Source organism: Symphodus melops (assembly GCF_947650265.1).
Source record: "Symphodus melops genome assembly, chromosome: 3".
NCBI classification, from domain to species: Eukaryota; Metazoa; Chordata; class Actinopteri; order Labriformes; family Labridae; genus Symphodus; species Symphodus melops.
In genome coordinates this window covers 13,881,628-13,898,971 of record NC_136693.1, presented here as the reverse complement: position 1 = coordinate 13,898,971, position 17,344 = coordinate 13,881,628, and the positions used below count along the sequence as shown (strand labels likewise).

Sequence of the window (17,344 nt, the reverse complement as noted above, 5' to 3'; positions counted from 1 at the left end):
ATATAAAAAATGTGATAGCAGGGGAGACTAAAGCTCTGTTAATATGTTGCAAGAAAGCAGCTGGAAAGGATAAGACAAAAAGAAGGCAATGCTCAATGCAATGCAAAAAACCCACCATGGTTTAGCAATTCTAACATGCTTAATGTAGAAAAGAAACATTCTGCGTGAGCTGCAAGGCGCTGTGAAAACCCTAAATATGACAGGCTCTTCTCTTTTTTTAATTTATTAGTTCATTTTCACATGTAGCAGCCCGTTTTCCAGTCTTTCAGAGCATTTGAAGAATTATGCATGAGGCAGAAGGGGAGAGAGAGGCATGTGAAGCAAAGAGAAATGGCTCTGTTGTCAGAACAGGCCTTACTATTAGGTGTGTGACCCTGACAGTGCACCCCTTTTAGCGAAACAAGCAACGGATCTCATAGTGGATTTCAGTATTTTGCAGTAATTTGTATGCATCTTTTCGTCTCATTTCCAGTTAATAATGCAGACACAACGTCCCTGCCCAGTTTCTCAAACTGGTCATTAAAAGTAACGCTGATCTTCACTGGAGGCTTAAGTTCCACTTACAAGCTCTCATAGTGTGGCGAAATAAAACAACTGCAGAGTCAAAAGTGTGATAACCCCTCCCCACACCAGACTTCGCCCTTGAATACCCAGGATACTATGTCTACACAGATAGGAGACAATGACTGGTGGCTGCCAAGGCGGCCCCAGCCCGAACCTTCTCCTTTCCAGCCTCCTCGACTCACAGACAGGGATTTCCTTCTGCGTTCAGAGCCAAGCCGTCACAGCCCAACGATCAAGGGCCTGCCATCTGTGACTGAAGCAGATTTACAGCAGGAGCTAATCCACACTGTCACCCACGTTTGTTCTTCCTCTGTACCTCCTCCTTACACAAATGTACGCCACCACCGCTGTAAATTTCTAATATTCTACTCTTCTATCTCTCATTCTCTTTCTCAGACAAACCAGAGCAAACATTTTTTGCAGCAGGGCACACAACCCTTGAGTGCAATTTAACTTTGCCCTTTTAAAAAGGCATGATCTCATTCTGTTCTTTGCTCAATACATAACAACAGACGACTGAAGGTAAAGAAATGAGAAACCTTAATGTGTCATGGAGTAATATGCCCTGGTGAACATCATTCATATGAAATAGGGTCATCAGACGCTCAAGTGTCACACAAGCTCTTGTGCCTGTGCCATACTATTTTCTCATATTCCCCAAATAGTGTTGCTATGAATTTTCTGAGGCCACTGCTGCACTTGACTCTCAGTTTTACCTTTTCCTTTTAAAAGTCTAAACCTACGATGTGTTTTGTTCTCATGTGTCAAACCAACTTTCCTCCAAAGTGAAAGCATCATGTGGGTTCTGTCTTTTCTATCATATGCATGTGTCTCTCTCTGTTTTTGTGTGTCCGTACCGGTCTGGCAATGCTCTCCTCAACACTAGTGGCTAAAACTAGAGCAGTGAGAGCACAGCTCTTTTCAGTGATCCCTGCACATTGAACAGCTGTACAGCCCCGAGGTCCCTTTGAGACCCCTTTTGTTTCCCCACAGATAAAGGGTTAAAGAAGACAAATGTAGGCGGGGCTGCAGAAAAACATGCCTAAACAGCACTTTCTCAGTATGAGCATGAATTAAAACAATGCAAGCCTTTTATTCTCACGTTAGTCTAATTGGAGCTGCACTTGCTCTCCTCTGACTTTCAGGGCAGAGGACATACAAATCCCAGCACAATCCCACATAGCTACATCCTCATGAGGAGCATTAATTTGAAAAAATCTGTTAAGTGTAAAAAAGACACAAGACCATGCATAAAGTAGCAGTTAAACATAGCTGTCACAGAGAGGCAACAGTTTGCTGCGCATGTAGGTAAATACTTAAAAAACATTAAAGAACATATAGTAGGGATATTCTAGAAATTATGTCACGCTACCGTCTCATTGTAGCAATCTGTATTTAACTGCCATGTGCTTGGTTATTGCTGCTAACTCTTTGTACAAAAGCAGTCTTCTTGTGTTTGGGAAAAAATACGAATTCCAACGGAGAATCAACTCGCAGGATCACAGAGCAGCAGCAGGTGAGGGAATTACTCAAGGTGACCCAGAAATCCAGGGCCAACTCTGTTTTAAAAAGCCAGGCAACGTTCCACTGATTTCGCAAGTGTGCCTTAACCACAAAAAAGAGCCCTGTGCCACAGAAGAGCTCGCAAAGAGGAAATTAAACATTACACTGGGAGGGAAATGGTTTGAGCCCAGGGGTGGGGGAGGGGCTATCAGATGGACCAGCACAGCTGATGCAGTTTGACCAAGGCATCTATAGGTCGTGACATGGTATTTGAAAGTTGTGGAGTCAGAAATTTTAGAGTTACAAAGCAGAATAACTGTTGTAGGTCATTTGCAGAAAACGCCTTCTTTTCCTCCTTTGTTGTATTTTGTCACAAAAGGAGGTTGTGCTGGGACGGAAACAGGTGCAAATGTGTCTAGTTTGGTGATCTTTCTGCAGCATACTTTAAAAGTGCAGAAATAATTGTATTTATTTATTAGTTTAACCTTTACTATTATGTTTCTCGATTATGTCACCTCACCAAACAAACAGTTACATGTTGAACAGTTTAAAAAAGGTAAAAACGGGGATTTTAAAACAGATGCTCACAATGCTAAACAGGGGTCACATAACATCTTTATCAGGTGCTAAAGGCGGTCTGGACGTAGGATAAAGCAAGAAATAATTAAATAACTCTCTGTAAGATATTATACAAACCACTACAATAAATAAAAAATGTGCAAGAATACCACAAACACACAGCCACACTGCAGGGGGTCCATTACTTCAACTAAAGCCTGGTTACCTCACCCTGACAAACATGGCATACAGAACATCTAATGTTAAAAAAAGATTGATGAACACAATGTCTGCCAAACATGCAAAAATGAAAATAGGCAGAAGGAGCACAACAACTCCCGCTGTCTGAAAACAAGAAAGTATCCCCTCCCCCCAAACCCCCCCATTGCCCAAGCCTTTTAACCTAAATGGCCCTTCCTATTGCCTTTCCATGTTAGCATGTCCACTGTACTATAGTCATTAACATATTTGGAGTGCAGCAAGCAGAAAGCTTAATTGTCCCTAATTGCTCAGCTAAATATGTTCTCTAATGATTTGCTTCAGATCTGTGACTGCCTTTTGCGCAATTTCCCGGCCGCTGGCTTCATTATCCCTGCCTCCTTGGAACAAAGCGTCTTCACAAGCTGGCGTTTTTTTCCCCTGCATAACACAGACAGAGAGTATGTGTGCGAGGGAAGTAATGGTTCCCTCTTGGAGGGACACACAATAGAGGCCCTTTGTAAGGGCATGGGAGTTAAAGTGATTGGAAAACCAAATCTGTGTAAGAAAGAGTGTTAATTGACCGCAGCTCAGTCTTCCTAATCACTCCGTAATAAATGAGCAGTCACGGCATTTTGTTTCAGTCATGCTACTGTTGTTGTAGCTGGAGCTGGTTGTTGGTGTTTTTGTTTGTTATCGCAGCTGTTGTTAGTCTCCTCCTACTCTGGCCTTAATGCTCTCCCTTAATATGTAATGGCTGAAAATGACAGCCACCACCAACAAGGACTTCTGCTTTCACACGTGAAGGCAGGTTTTGCAGGCATATTCAGTTTAAATGATGCAAACAAATTCAAGATCAATAATATATTCTAAATTAAAAGCCATAACTTCCAGTGATTTCTTTTTTCAATACCATCTCAAAACTGCTCTCCTTTATTTAGTTAGAATTTCTGTTAGCTCTGTAAAAGTGAGGAGTGTAACACACTGCTATAAAAAAACAACAAAAAAAATCTATCTATCTAAAAGAATAAGGGACACTTTCTGATAGCACATTTTGAAATATAGGGCATACAGTATATAGCATATACTGAGTAGATGGATGTGTACAAATGTGCTATGTGTGGCTGATGTTGAGACAAACACATAAAAAGACAGGGCCACAGGGGCTGGTTCTGACCTGTGTCTGAAGAAGTGCATTTGCGGATGGTGAAGATAGAGCTGAGGTCTTCGTCTTCCTCCGGCAGGCCCTTCTGCAGGCGCTGAAGCTTCCTGAGGCTCTCGCTGCGCTGGTGTTTCATAGAGCGCACATGCTGGATCAGGTTGAGCTTGGCCTTAGTCGAGTAGTTACACAGCACACAGTGGTAGTAGCAGGCATCCCCCTCCACCGCGTTCTCGTGCTGCTGCAGGTGCTGTGGGAGGGGATGGAGAGAGAGAGAGAGAGAGGAAAAGAGAGAGGAAAAGAAAGAAAGAAAGAAAGAAAGAAAGAAAGAAAGAAAGAAAGAAAGAAAGAAAGAAAGAAAGAAAGAAAGAAAGAAAGAAAGAAAGAAAGAAAGAAAGAAAGAAAGAAAGAAAGAAAGAAAAATGGTTATTGTAGATGGCAGCTAGCTGGCCAGGAACCACCGACTCACTTTCATTCAAACAGCTGGCAAATGAACAAATCAATTCCCAATCACAGCTCTGTTGTTTAACATCCAGACCTCTTTCACTTCAGGACAACTGTTTGGACTGCGCACTTTGTCTGCGTGAGTGTCTGTATCAGCGGGCTAACAGGACAGGAGAGGCCTGGGAGGAACGCAAATCTCATGGGCCCATAGGCGGGCAGGAATCACATCAGCCACCCTTCAGAAAGCCATGGGTCTGCAGCCTCACAGACGGAAGGGAGCATTGATCCCCTTCACTCAACAGAAGCTTCCCGTCTCTGAAAAGGAAACTCCAAACATCTGCTTGTTTCACGCATGGGATGCTAAATATTGATCATGGTGAGTTAAATCCTCGCTCTCTCATAGAGAAAGAGAGGCAAAGTCGGCCGTCGGGGAGGTGAGGGGAGTGTGTGTGTGTGTGTGTGTGTGTTGGTACATTCTGAAAGAGACTGGAACATTCCACAACAGGAGGACAACCTTCAGAGGACAGGAAATCAGCACCGCTATTGACCTGTCAACCTCAGAAGTTCCTCTAAAGACTCGACAGCAGGCCTAGTCCAGCTTTCAGGACCCCCTCCGCAGTGACACAACATGCCTAACACCCCTGCTGTGACACCATACCACCACAACCACTAGTCACAACCACAGAGCTCCAGTCTAATTACCTCCTGCACGGCTCAATCAATGACGCAAGGCCGACACAATATGGCTTTGCCTGGTGTGAGCAACAGAGTTATTGACCACGATCCTAAAGCATCACACTGATTATTTCTGCATGTTTACAATAAAAGCCTCAGACTCAGTATGGACACTGGAGTGCAGCCTGTCATGTGTTGCTCCTAATATCAAACTCTGGAGTCTCACTGGGCATTTCTGTGGCTGCAATCAATATTAATCACCCAAAGTTTTCCACTTTTATTCCACTAATCTTCTTGGCCCCCTTGGGTCAAGTGAGGCATGCTGAATCAGCAAGAAATTTAATTTGATATATTGTTACATCTTATTTTAATCATTGTATATTTTTATGTTTTGTCCTTTACATTCACTTTGATGAATGTAAGACAAAAGCTCTAAAAACTAAAAACACATACATGTGAATAGGGATGACAATCGTCCAAAAGAATATATAACTAAAGCATCAAATAGAAAATCAATGCTTTTAGAAACATTGCTTTAGAGTATTGTTTTTTTTCACTTGTGTTTTTTTGGATCAAGATGAATAACAAATCCTGCCTTTCAAAAGTGTATACATTTGTTGATTTACCTTAAACATAAGGTTTACAACCAGAATCATAAGTAAAGAGTGGTGAACCGTTCAGCATAACAAAACTGAACTCTCCTGAAAAAAAAAAAACAACCTGCATGGCCTGTTTGGCTGGCTGGAAAAAATCTAAAAGCAATTGAAACATTAGACATTTAACCACATTATTTCTAAATCAGGTGTTGACAGGATGGTGAAAAAAAGTCATAACAATATTATGGCTCCCTAAAACGCTCTTGTCCCTTTCTCCTAATGTTTAATTTTCTGGCAATATCGGAATATTGCTATGGGGTTTTCTGAGCTATTGTGTTTCACTCTCTTCGGTTTCATATTTCTCACTTCTACACCTAAAATGTGCATTAAGACACCGCTTCAAGGAAAAGAGAATAGGAGTTTTTCTCCCCCTCCTTTTTGTAAGCCCCAAAGCTTGGTGTAATAGAGTTATTAGGTGATTGTAAAAGGCTCTGTGTCTCTGCGTTCTCTCCTTCCTTGCCTCGTTTTAAGCAATCCATGATGTCATGAATAGGTGTTGCTTGATATTGTGGTAGCCCTCCTTCTTCTTCCTCCTTTTCTTCTGCACACAAATATTACATCAGGAAGTAGAGAAAAACCTGAGAGACAGATTCAGTTATAGATATCACCAAATCCATCATGCATACTGCTTTTAGTTACAGCAGATGTCTTGAATTAGAAAAAAAATGACTCAGTGCTGCAAAAATCTACGAGAGGACAAGTTTAAAAAAAAAAAAAAAGCACCTGACCTAAACTTCAAAGCTTCTCTCAAGGGGTAGAAAAAAAAATCCTGGAAGTTTTATAGTTTCCCATAAAAAGCAGGGGGTTTATATAGGAGTAAACCTGAGACCGCATGCCCCTGAATTGGTCATAACTCACTATAAACCTGACTGGCAGGGGAGATGGCCTCAACAGGGCCAAGTCTCGCCTGCTCCAGTGCTTCTAGCTCAGTCTGCAATGTCAAACTGTTACACCTGTAAACCACCACTTTCCCCATCCCTGCACTGGTCATGACCTAAGTCAGTCTGGGGCTTTTTAGAGTCAGGGGAAGAGGTCGTGATCACAAAGGTGGTCCCTGATAATTCAGTAATTTCAGCAGGGCTGAGACTAGAGTGGACCACATTAACAGCACTATGCAAAAGCATTGCTTGGCCCATGAGAACAAAAACTCTCTGGTCAAGCATGAACTGACTTTCTCAATGGATTCTCACTGGATTCCATAGCGAATATCCATGTGAAACACTCCAAGGATCATATCTTAGAGCCCCAACACAGTGTGGACACAGTGAGCTCACAGTCTATCACCCTCTTCAGTTCACACACACATGCATGCATGCACACTTTGAATGTGAAACATAATAATGCCTGAGACAGTGCCTATGTCTGTTTCCTATGAACCTGCAATGAAGCCCCTTTATGATAAATCACCTCCAACTGCAATGCAGGAATTTGGCAGCTTAATGAAAAAGTCATGTTGAGCTGGGAGGAGTTGGTCGGCGTGGGTTTCTGAGCACCCTATTGAGGCCCCAACAGGAGGGGAGCTATGGAGCATAATGGCGGGGAAGCTGGCTGGGTCAGTGGCGTGGATTCAATAGTACTGAACTGTCTGGGAATTTACAACCATCATATAGGAGAATCAGCTAAGCAAGTAGAAATAGAGCAGAGAATGCAGTGATGTTCTCAATTGGGCATGGGAGAAATTGTGTGTGCTTATGAATGTACTGTATGCGGTCTTCCTTCACAGATAAGATCACAGAAACGCATTGGTTGCAGTCACCTTGAATGTGTGAAAGTCACATGAAAGTCCTGTTGCAGTCGGCCAATTTAAAACACTGGAGCTGGTTAGATTACCCTTAATGATACTTTGTGACTCTTTACATTTAAAATACCTTAACAATTATATTTAACATGATGATCCCTTTGATTCTAGTTTTACAGCAAAAGGTCCAATTCTAAGATTTGTTTAACACTATGCTGGCTTTCATAGTTTAATAAAAGCTATCCTGGTTTTTCAAGCCTCTCTTTTCTATGGAGCACCTTATCTTTTTTCTGTGGAGGCTGAAGCATTGCTCTGCGCTTTTTTTCAGGTAAAGAGGGACAGGGGCGGTGTGGGCACCACCCCATCCTCTCGCTCACAACTCTTCAGTCCACTCTGCCCTCTGAGTGGGCAATACGTGCTGGTATCAGTTTCACCACCCACCCAGAGCACTGCATACATCTGCATTTCCATCCACTTAAATGCAAAGTAAAAGTGCACCTTTAACACAAAACACTGTGGTTGCTGAGAGAGTCCAACTAACACAAGATAGAGGTGGGTATTACTGGAAGGCTGGAAGGGAGATAGAGCCAGTAATTCCAGAGAATGGCTCCCAGTGGAGCTGTATAATACAACATGTACACGCAACAAACACATCCCAAAGTATAGACAAAAAGAACATCAGAAATGTACATACACAAACATGCACCATCACACTCGCTCCCACACGCACACTCAGCCACACACCATTATGGTCATACAGTAATTTCCACCATTAAATTTGCCAGTGCTGTTAATACAAAATTAATGCATTAAAACAGATGACTATCTGTGAGCTAAATAGCTATCAATTCTGAGAGAGCTGCCAAATTCCCTCTGTGAGAGAGCCAGTAAGTATCTAGCTGGCTATCGCTTTGCGACAGTCTGTTGGACTCTCAGCTGCTGTTTGTGTCAGTGTATCTGTTTGTGCACACATATTTGGACTCCATAGGAGGGCTACACAGTTAGAAAACCTACATTCACACTTCACACATTCACACATACAATGCTTTGCAAAACAGCAGCTAAGTCATCTGACATGAAAAAGATTATACTCTCTATATTCAAAGAGTGAGGAGAAACACTTTGACCTGTGGTGAAAATATACAAACTACTTCCTGGCTTTTGACATGTTACATAACATAGTCAACACCTTTGTCACTCATACACAGTGATGTCATGGCAGCAGATATGACCCCTGATGTAACTTTTGTTTTACTCTGAAGGTAGACAATGTAATATGCCTGTTGGGTTGAAAAACAAACCGGGGCCAATGGGAGAAGAAACCACCTCAAAGTGTGTGAAAACTGAAGCTATCTTATGACGAGGACATGTTACTCTGACTCCTTTCCTACCAGCATCACATGCACATATGTAGACAATGTTTGGGGAATTTGTTGTCATAAATCTGTACTGTGGGAATCCCCTGGAACATAAGCAGGTTATTTGGGAAAGCGAAGAAGCAGAGTAAGTTCTCGCTGTTATGCCTGTGAGTCCCTGTTTGCCAGCAGCACGAACAACAGCTCCAACCACAGAGGCCCCACTGGGTGCCAAGTGCGGTGGCTGCTTTGAATTAGCCACAGCAAGCTGCAACATGCCTAACAGTTAGGTTGTGGCTTAAGGGGACTGTGTATTCCAGGCCTTCCTACTGCTTCCTGAACCTCATCCCCACCTTTGTCTTTTCTTCTCCTTTCTTCTCCCTAATCCCTGCCACCCCTCCAGTGCATCATGGTCCTCTGTCTCAAAGCCCATAATGTGTTAAGTTACTTCCTCTACTGCCTTAGTGTAGAAATGATCCATCACTACCGGTGAATAAAAACCAGTGCATATTTGTCTCTGGAAAGGAAGAGAGAAACAAACGGACCTCTGTGTCATAAGGGAGACCGGTAAGGAAGAGATGGATCGCTAAAGGTGTCCTTGGAGAGCATGACTTAACATAGACCGATGAAACAAAGCAGCCTGGTGGGGGGGGGGGGGGGGGGGGTGGGGGGGGGGGGGCATGGAGACACTTAAAGAAAAGGCAGCTACTGGTGCTGCACACCCACCACTCTTACTTACTTTAACATTAAATAAAGCAATAATTATTGAATTCCGTTTCAATGAGTAAGATGCTAGAAAGTAAACAATGGGAACATAATTGCAGAGGGAAGGCAATCAATGCAGGCAGTCATTTGGGCCATGTTGATTGTGTAGGCTGCTGTAAGTGCGTGTGAAAGCATGTGCAGCTTTGTGTAGTCGTTGAATATCTAAGTTGAGCTAAAGGGAGTATGTGCTATGACAAGGAGCTGAGTAATGCACTCCCATACGCATGCACAAAACAAGAGTTGGGTAATCCCTCCTCCAATAATGACCAAGGGATCTAAACAATAGCTCTCAATCAGGTGATCAATGTGTCCACATAATTCATGTGCGAGTCACTGTCTTTGAAAGGGAGCGAAGGAGATGCAAGCAGGAGGTGGATAGATCAATGCCCTGTGTGGTGATAACAAGCCTGGGCCTATGCCCACAGGAGCCTTGCACCAGCGTCCAGGGCCACTCTCATTAAAAACATTTGGATAAGCATGGCCATACATAATGTCCTCTTGTAATCACAGCCAGATAAACACATTTCCCGCCATCTTAATAAGCATGCTCGTGCTTTTGTGACACACAGCAGTGTCTCCAAAACAGGCAGGAAATGATGTCGATCCCCAAATAAGAAATTAAAAAAAACAGTCAAGCAAATTAACAGCAAGCTGTTGGCCCCTTCTTTCAATAGCTAATTAACAGCTTAACCTCCTGGTGCTTTTATGAAAGCCATGCTGGGAGGAGCTTGCCAAAATTGCAGTACAATAAGTCTGCCTGCAGGAGGCGAGGGCAGGGTGGAGCCATGGGGGTACCCAAACAACTGCTTCAGCCACTTGATGGCATGTGTACTCGCAAGGTACCATCTGGAAGCTGAACGAGGCAAATCAGGACCTGCCCTGGCCCTTCTCTCTTTTACTCACAGTACTGTGTCAACACCACAACCCTGTATTTTGGACAGTGGTGGTAATAATTACTTGTACTGGGCTTGGAAAGAACATTTTATGATTTTCATCTTTGCAAAACATGAGGTAGGCCATCTGAGACATTAAATTGTTCCATAAGAAAAAAATAGTTCATGTTTCACACACGTATCATGAGAAGATTAGAAAAGGGACACTATCTCCACTTCTAAAACTCCAAAGGCCACAATCACGTTTTTATAAGAGAAATAGAAAATGAAAAAGCACACTGGCACCCAACTAACTTCTCAATATTCCTCTGTAGTCACCAAGTAGTGAGCGACAAAGATGACTGCTACCAGAGGCAACTAATACTACCTTAAAACCACTCCCTGTCTTCTGGCTATAAAAATCTAGTGGGACAAGTCTTGCTGTCATGTGCTTTGGATTATGATTTGTGTATCCAACTTTTTTGAATGCCTCCTGTGAGGGTGACATTTTTGCAATGCCGACCACTACAACATTTAAATGTTGTTAGTCTGAGGACATCTAAAGCTAAGTTAAACACAATCCTCTTGTACATCTTTGATTTCCAAGCAATTTAGAGGACACTCTCAGGAAGGCGTAAAAAGAGATTGCATTGGTTGGCTTAACAGCGAAACAAAGGGCTTTAAATTGAAATGTGTGTACGAGATCAGATGCCTGACTGTGTAGATCTACAATGAGCTGTGCCGTAGGTCACTGAAGTGTTAGTAGGGTAAAGGCAGAGGCAGCCCTACACCCACACAGCTGACAAGAGTCTCCAACACCTCACTGCCTCTTCATTTGTCACTTGCCAACCACACAATAGCAGGATGGCCTTGTGCAGCCACTGTGTATGTGGGCAGCCAAAATCTTGCTGAAGAAGACGAAGGATGAAGCAGGAATTTTGAGAGGGCGGAGGTGAACAAGACGTGTATGAGTAAGGGGGAGATGGTGAGTCGGAGTGTTAGATTAAGATACAGGCAAACACTTCTTCTAATGATTAATGCAGTCAGCTAGAATTAAATTCAGAGCAGGAACATTACCCAAACACAATTAGTCCTTGAGAACAAACATCACACTATGTCGGGAATGCAGATTCATTGCCGTATCATTGCAAAGGAGTATCCATCACAAGTTGAAAGGAATACAGGGGTAAAACTTTATGCCAATTCTCCTCTTCCCGCTTTGTTAAATACTATGACCCCCTAAAAGCCTTTACATGTGTCCAAAACAAGAGGGGAGACTGAAAACCACGCACACTTCCTATTGTCTTTACCTGATCTCTTGCACCACCTTTGGGCTAACAAAACAACAGAGATGAGACACTGAATACAGTTTCCTCGGGCTTATATTATCTAGCTTTCACCTCCGGCGTTCTCAGTTTGGTAGTGTAAATATTTCATTATCACATAATTGGTTGCTGCTTCAGGCTATGCAATAAGACTGTGATAGCTAGAGCACTGTATGATTTCCGAGAATCCCAAATCGTTTTATGTAAAATTCATAGGAATGTGTTTTGGAGGAGAAGAGTTTGAGTTCTGGTAAAGGGAAATGTTTAGTTGTTCATGCACTGCCCTCACACAAGCCTGCGAGAGACACAAGCTAATTAAGAACAGCGATGATGTGCTCAGCCAGTGTCAATATTTAACCCAGTCTTACACAGCTATCTTTATTAGCAGCATCGCACTGACAAAAGGAGCAACGTGGCCTTTGAGAGGACCTCTTCTTAAAATGAAAATTAACAAGGTGGAGTGGGGTTGAGTGGAAGTGAATATACCGAGTGGGTCTATATGTGGGCTTATTTTGCATGAAACATGAAGTGCCTTGTTGGAGTGAAACTGCTATTGAGGGTTCTTCAAGCAATTCATACAGCAAACACCCACCAGTTCCACCTGTGAGCTCTCCCATACAGGGCAACTACAAGGCTGCAACTTTAATGAGTCAAATCCTGAAATTGCACTATAAACTAAAGATAAAAAGCTAAAGCTTTTGAGTGGAATAAAAAATGTCATTGCTTCTTCAATTTGCTATGTTTAAAGTGTCAGGGTGTTTGGCCAATAAATTTTTTTTTTTTAAAAATCACCGAGCACATCCTCTGAATCTTACTGTTCATCATTCAGTATAAGCGAAAGCTTTGTTGAATTATGGTACATTTAATATAACATGTACTATAGTTAATACACGGACAGAGCACAGCTACTATCCGTACAAGATCCACATTTGGATTCTTTTCTTTATAGGACCCACAGTATAGCCTTTGACCTATGCCCACATGGAGGCATGACACTTCAGTTAAAAAGCTCTGTGCAGCACTTCTCTACCTCCCATGAGCATAGCTAACGGCATCACTAATACAGAATGTGCGGTCCTAACAAAGATTTCTTTAGAGGGTGAATCTGTTGGGCCTGCTCATTAGCCAAAGAAAAAACATAACTGCACCCCATAAAAAAAAGGAAACAAAAGTGCTCATTGATCAGGTTGATCAATCAAGGATCAATAACCTAAACCCTCATCATTCCCAGTGCAGCGTAATTGCAGCTGAGATATAGTTGTCATCACTAAAAATCAAACACAAAGCAGACTAATTGGAAGAGCCCTACTGCTTTGGTCACGCAGGCAAAAAAGCCTCACAAAGACCCAGAAAGACTTGTGATGGCCGCTTATTGGAGGTTCCCAAAATAACTGCTCATGCCATTAGCAAGTGTCATCATGGAGGTCATTGTGCTGGCTGCCCATCTGGGGACAGTTTATACAGGGCAGAGCAAACCACCAAACAGGAATGCTTTGCGTCTGTGCTCATGTAACTTTGTTGCATCACTAAAACCATATTTTGTAGGACAATGCCTGATTTTAGTCTAATAATTTTGAGGGATTTCCTTACTAGATAATTTCTTGCTGATCTTTGCGTCGACCAGGAAAAAAAGAGATCATTTTAAACTCCACAAGTAAAGCAGGTTAAGCAGCGAGTAAAGCAAATACACTATAGGTATTTCACGGACTGGCATCGGGGCAAAGCTGCCCCTACTCGCTACACCATACACGCTGCTCAATCATGCAAACAATCACAAACTATACTTCAAAGCCTACCTCTTTCCCTTTTCCTGTTTATTGATTACGTAGAGCTCTTGTTCAGTAATTGTGCAGTAAATCAAGCATGGTGAGCACTAATCTCAACCCTGGGAGGAAAGTGTTAAAGGTAAAACCTGCTGAAAAGAGCATAATTACGGAGCTGTGCTCAGCCAGGAGAGAGGATACACTCCTCCCTCTCACATTTCTCACACACTGCCTGCCTGCACAACCAGCAGCAGCAGGGAGAAGGGGTTGGCAGAAGAGCAACGGGAAGTGTATACAGTTTCTAACCACCTCTCTCACTCCCTCCCTTACTCTTTCAGTCCGTCTCCCTCCCAATGAATTCCCAACCAAAGCGCCGGGGGCGCCATGCTTGTAAAGAAACCACAGCCTTTTGAGTGCTTCTTGTATTTACAAACGGAGGCATGTTGGAATCAAAGGCATTACCACATGACATAACACATTAAACAGCTGGCAGATTGAGAATTTATAGACTGGATAAGATAGTAAGTGGGGTAAACAGGAAAAAAGAGCCCTTGTTGAACAAGCTAAGCTAGCAATACTTGTTATGAGAGCCAAACTTACCTAAAGCAGAGAATAGGAGAGGAGTGAAATGCAAAAGCTCCCTCCTTTCCCTCGCTTTGCCTTCTCTTTTAACACACAGCTCAGGTTTTACTCCAGGTGGAGACAGCTATCACTTTCCCATCAACTTCCTGTTACTCTCGTCTCTCCGCCCTCCTTTTTTTTTTTCTCCCTGCGTTCTCTTTTACTCCCAGCTGCACAACTTGGTTTTCGGTGCCATGTTTGAAGATGAACAAAGCTGAATCTTCCCCCCGCCGTCTTCTGAAGCACTAAAATCTGCAGTTAAGAGATTTTTTTTCCTCTTCTCATGCCTCCTTCTCTTATCCTCCTCCCCCTACACTTTCCCCATGTTGCTGTTCTGCCTAATATCACCTCAGTTTTTATTTCACCCTCATCAGCAGGGACCTAAAAATAAATGATAAATGGAATATGATATTTTAAAGTCTTATCTCTTATCTGTTCTTGCAGGGGGAATAATAGGGTAGTTAATCCTGCAGATCCTACTCAAATTGATTAATCAGCACATGCGGACAATCAAATAAATGATTAATATTCCCCAGTCCTGTGGTCGGACAGTTACCCCTGAAACCATCAGTAATAATTCAGTAACCCTTCACAGACCACAGGCTGCAGCTAGTCAGCCTCACTCAGCATCAGCTCTCTGATGTTCCGCAGGACTTTGAACTCCCCACACACCACACACCAGGGGTAAGACAATCTGCACTCTTCTTTCTCTCAAACCCTCCGACAATGCCTGCCTACCAGATCACACTCACACCATATATAGAGAATTCTTACAGTACAGGAGTATATATAATATAGGATGAGAATACTTAATCAGAATGTTTTTTTTAGTTTAACATATCTTCTTACTACAGTGTCAAAACATTTAAACTGGTCTCAATGCTGACTCCAAGAGACTGTTGAGATACTCTTTACAACCAAACCAATAATACAGGGTACAGTTGTCAAACACATTTTTATTTATAAATAAATACCTTAAATGTGTTTTGTAATCCATAGGTGAAGTGTCTACCAAAATAGCTATTCCAGGCCTTACCACGCTGAGCCCATACTGGTCAACAGCTGGACAAAGGGGGGAAATTCAATAAATTAAAAAAACAAACATTACCTGTGCTATTTTGTCTCCCACTGAGGTCAGCGAACAGCCATTGCCATGCTGCTGTTCTGAATGTGCTGACTATAACTGTTCTTAATAAAGCGACATTAGCTCCCCCACATTTTCACCTACAACAGGAGCATATGGTAGAGATCGAGCCTTATAATATGATGGTAAATATTGAGGTATGTGCATTCCTGTTTGTAGGTGTGAAATGTTTGCTCTGATCACGGTACACCTAAAGCGAAAGATATGCAAGGGTATTACTCCACTCCAGCAAACCCAGACATATACCCCCCCCCCCCCCCCCCCCCCCACACACACACCACCACCACCACCACCAACAATCCCTCCTCTCTGCAGTACAGGAGGCTTGGTCTTTGTGTTGAGTCTGGCCAGCTGGTTGCCTGAATCAGCATGTGCAGCTGTCTCCTGTGACGAACACAACTCTACCACCAGCAGGACACAGTGACTCCTCACAGCATTGCTATGCTTTAATATGGCTGCCTGGCATTACTACAGCCATGTAATACCCAACTAAAAAGCCGCTGACCCTTGGGGAGTTTACGCATGCTGAGTGGAAGCTGAGTTTTAGCTGTTTCATATATTGGAGGGTTGTGCTATTAGAACTAGACAAAAAACCGGGACAAGACAAGGCTCTAAAGTGTAAGTGGCCATTCAGCCCTCTTGCCAATATGCCCAGTGATATATAGCTTTGTTTTTAATAGGTACAGGCATGGTGTGTAGGGCAGCGTAGTGAAAAAGCCAGAGTTTTATATAACTGTTACAGTTCACTTTGATCTCCGCTCTTGCTCCACTGTTTATAAATCAGCCACACAAATATTTATGAGCGGAACAAGGAAAATGGCTGGTCTGGTTTGTATCCCTGCCCTTCTATCCTCCCTCCCTCCCCACAAAGTTCCCTCCCTCTCTCTGTGGCTGATGTGTGGATGAGGCCACCACAGACGCAGAGAGAGTGCATAGGCCCCAGGCCACATCCATCATATCTGCTCTGTCTCTGGCTTTTGTGTGGCCTTTAGGAGGGCTGACCTAACCGAAGCAAGTAACAGAAAATATAGCACATTTAATACGAATAAAATAGAGAACTTCCATACACAGCATGCAAAAGTAGTCAGTGCTTTAACTTAAATTAAATGTTTAAAATAGTTGGACTAATGCAATAAGAATGTATGGACACTGTCAGTAACGTAAACATGCAGCCATCAATGCCGTTTGTGCCCAACTAATGCATCACTAGTTCATAAGTAACTAAGATCAATTAATGAATACAGCCATGTTCAATACATATTGCCTCTGCTTTCCCATTTAGCTTACCTATCTGCTCCTGGCTTCACATAATGGGCCGACCAGAGCTTCTGGATCCATGTGCCTTAATTGCTCCCCCCAGCCCTGACCTCTGGTCCAGATCACATCTCTGATATAAAGCATCTCTATTAAATTGGGAAGTAGGTAAATATTCTTCTAATGACCTGCAGTTCTAGAGACACCATGTAAATATAGGAGAATGAAAATCAATGTTGTTTTTTTTTGTTTGTTTTCCTTTCTCTGACTCTATTCCCGTTTTAGGTTGACTCCAAAAATAAGATGAAGGACTGGGCAGAACAGGCAGTGAACTTCATCAAGAAGCATTTGGTTAATGAAGAAATTACAAACTGATATGTAATATGAAATATCCTTCTAACTGCATCTTGATTGTCCTTCAGTAAGCTCTGCATGTTACTACATTGGTATTTAGCTAGTATCTAAAAAAGCCTTTATCTTAAATGAACAGAATGTTCATACTGCAATCAGTTCGAGCAATAAACTCCACTGGATGTTACTCCTCATGTGGTGTAGGTGCACAAAAAGACACTTCTATGCAAGGTTATGTGCATATGAATGTGTGTGCACTGTACAGTAACTTCTGTATGTGTGTGTATGTGGGCAGGGGCTGGTTGTTGGGGAAAGAGACGGGGTAATAGTGGTAGACTGGCCTGTCGATCGATGCAGTGATTGGCAGTTAATGGCTTTTCCTGTTCTGCCTTGGTAACT

General features: G+C 42.7%; 1 protein-coding gene across 7 annotated transcripts in view; it reads right to left on the bottom strand.

Moving 5' to 3' along the window:
- Positions 1–17,344, bottom strand: part of zfhx3b (zinc finger homeobox 3b) — a 272,318-nt gene that overhangs the window by 52,258 nt on the left and 202,716 nt on the right. For all 7 annotated transcript variants that reach the window (XM_079340133.1, XM_079340132.1, XM_079340135.1 and 4 more), the window contains one exon: positions 4,001–4,232. In XM_079340133.1, coding sequence (XP_079196259.1) covers positions 4,001–4,232 — 232 coding nt within the window. The remainder of the gene's footprint in view (positions 1–4,000; positions 4,233–17,344) is intronic.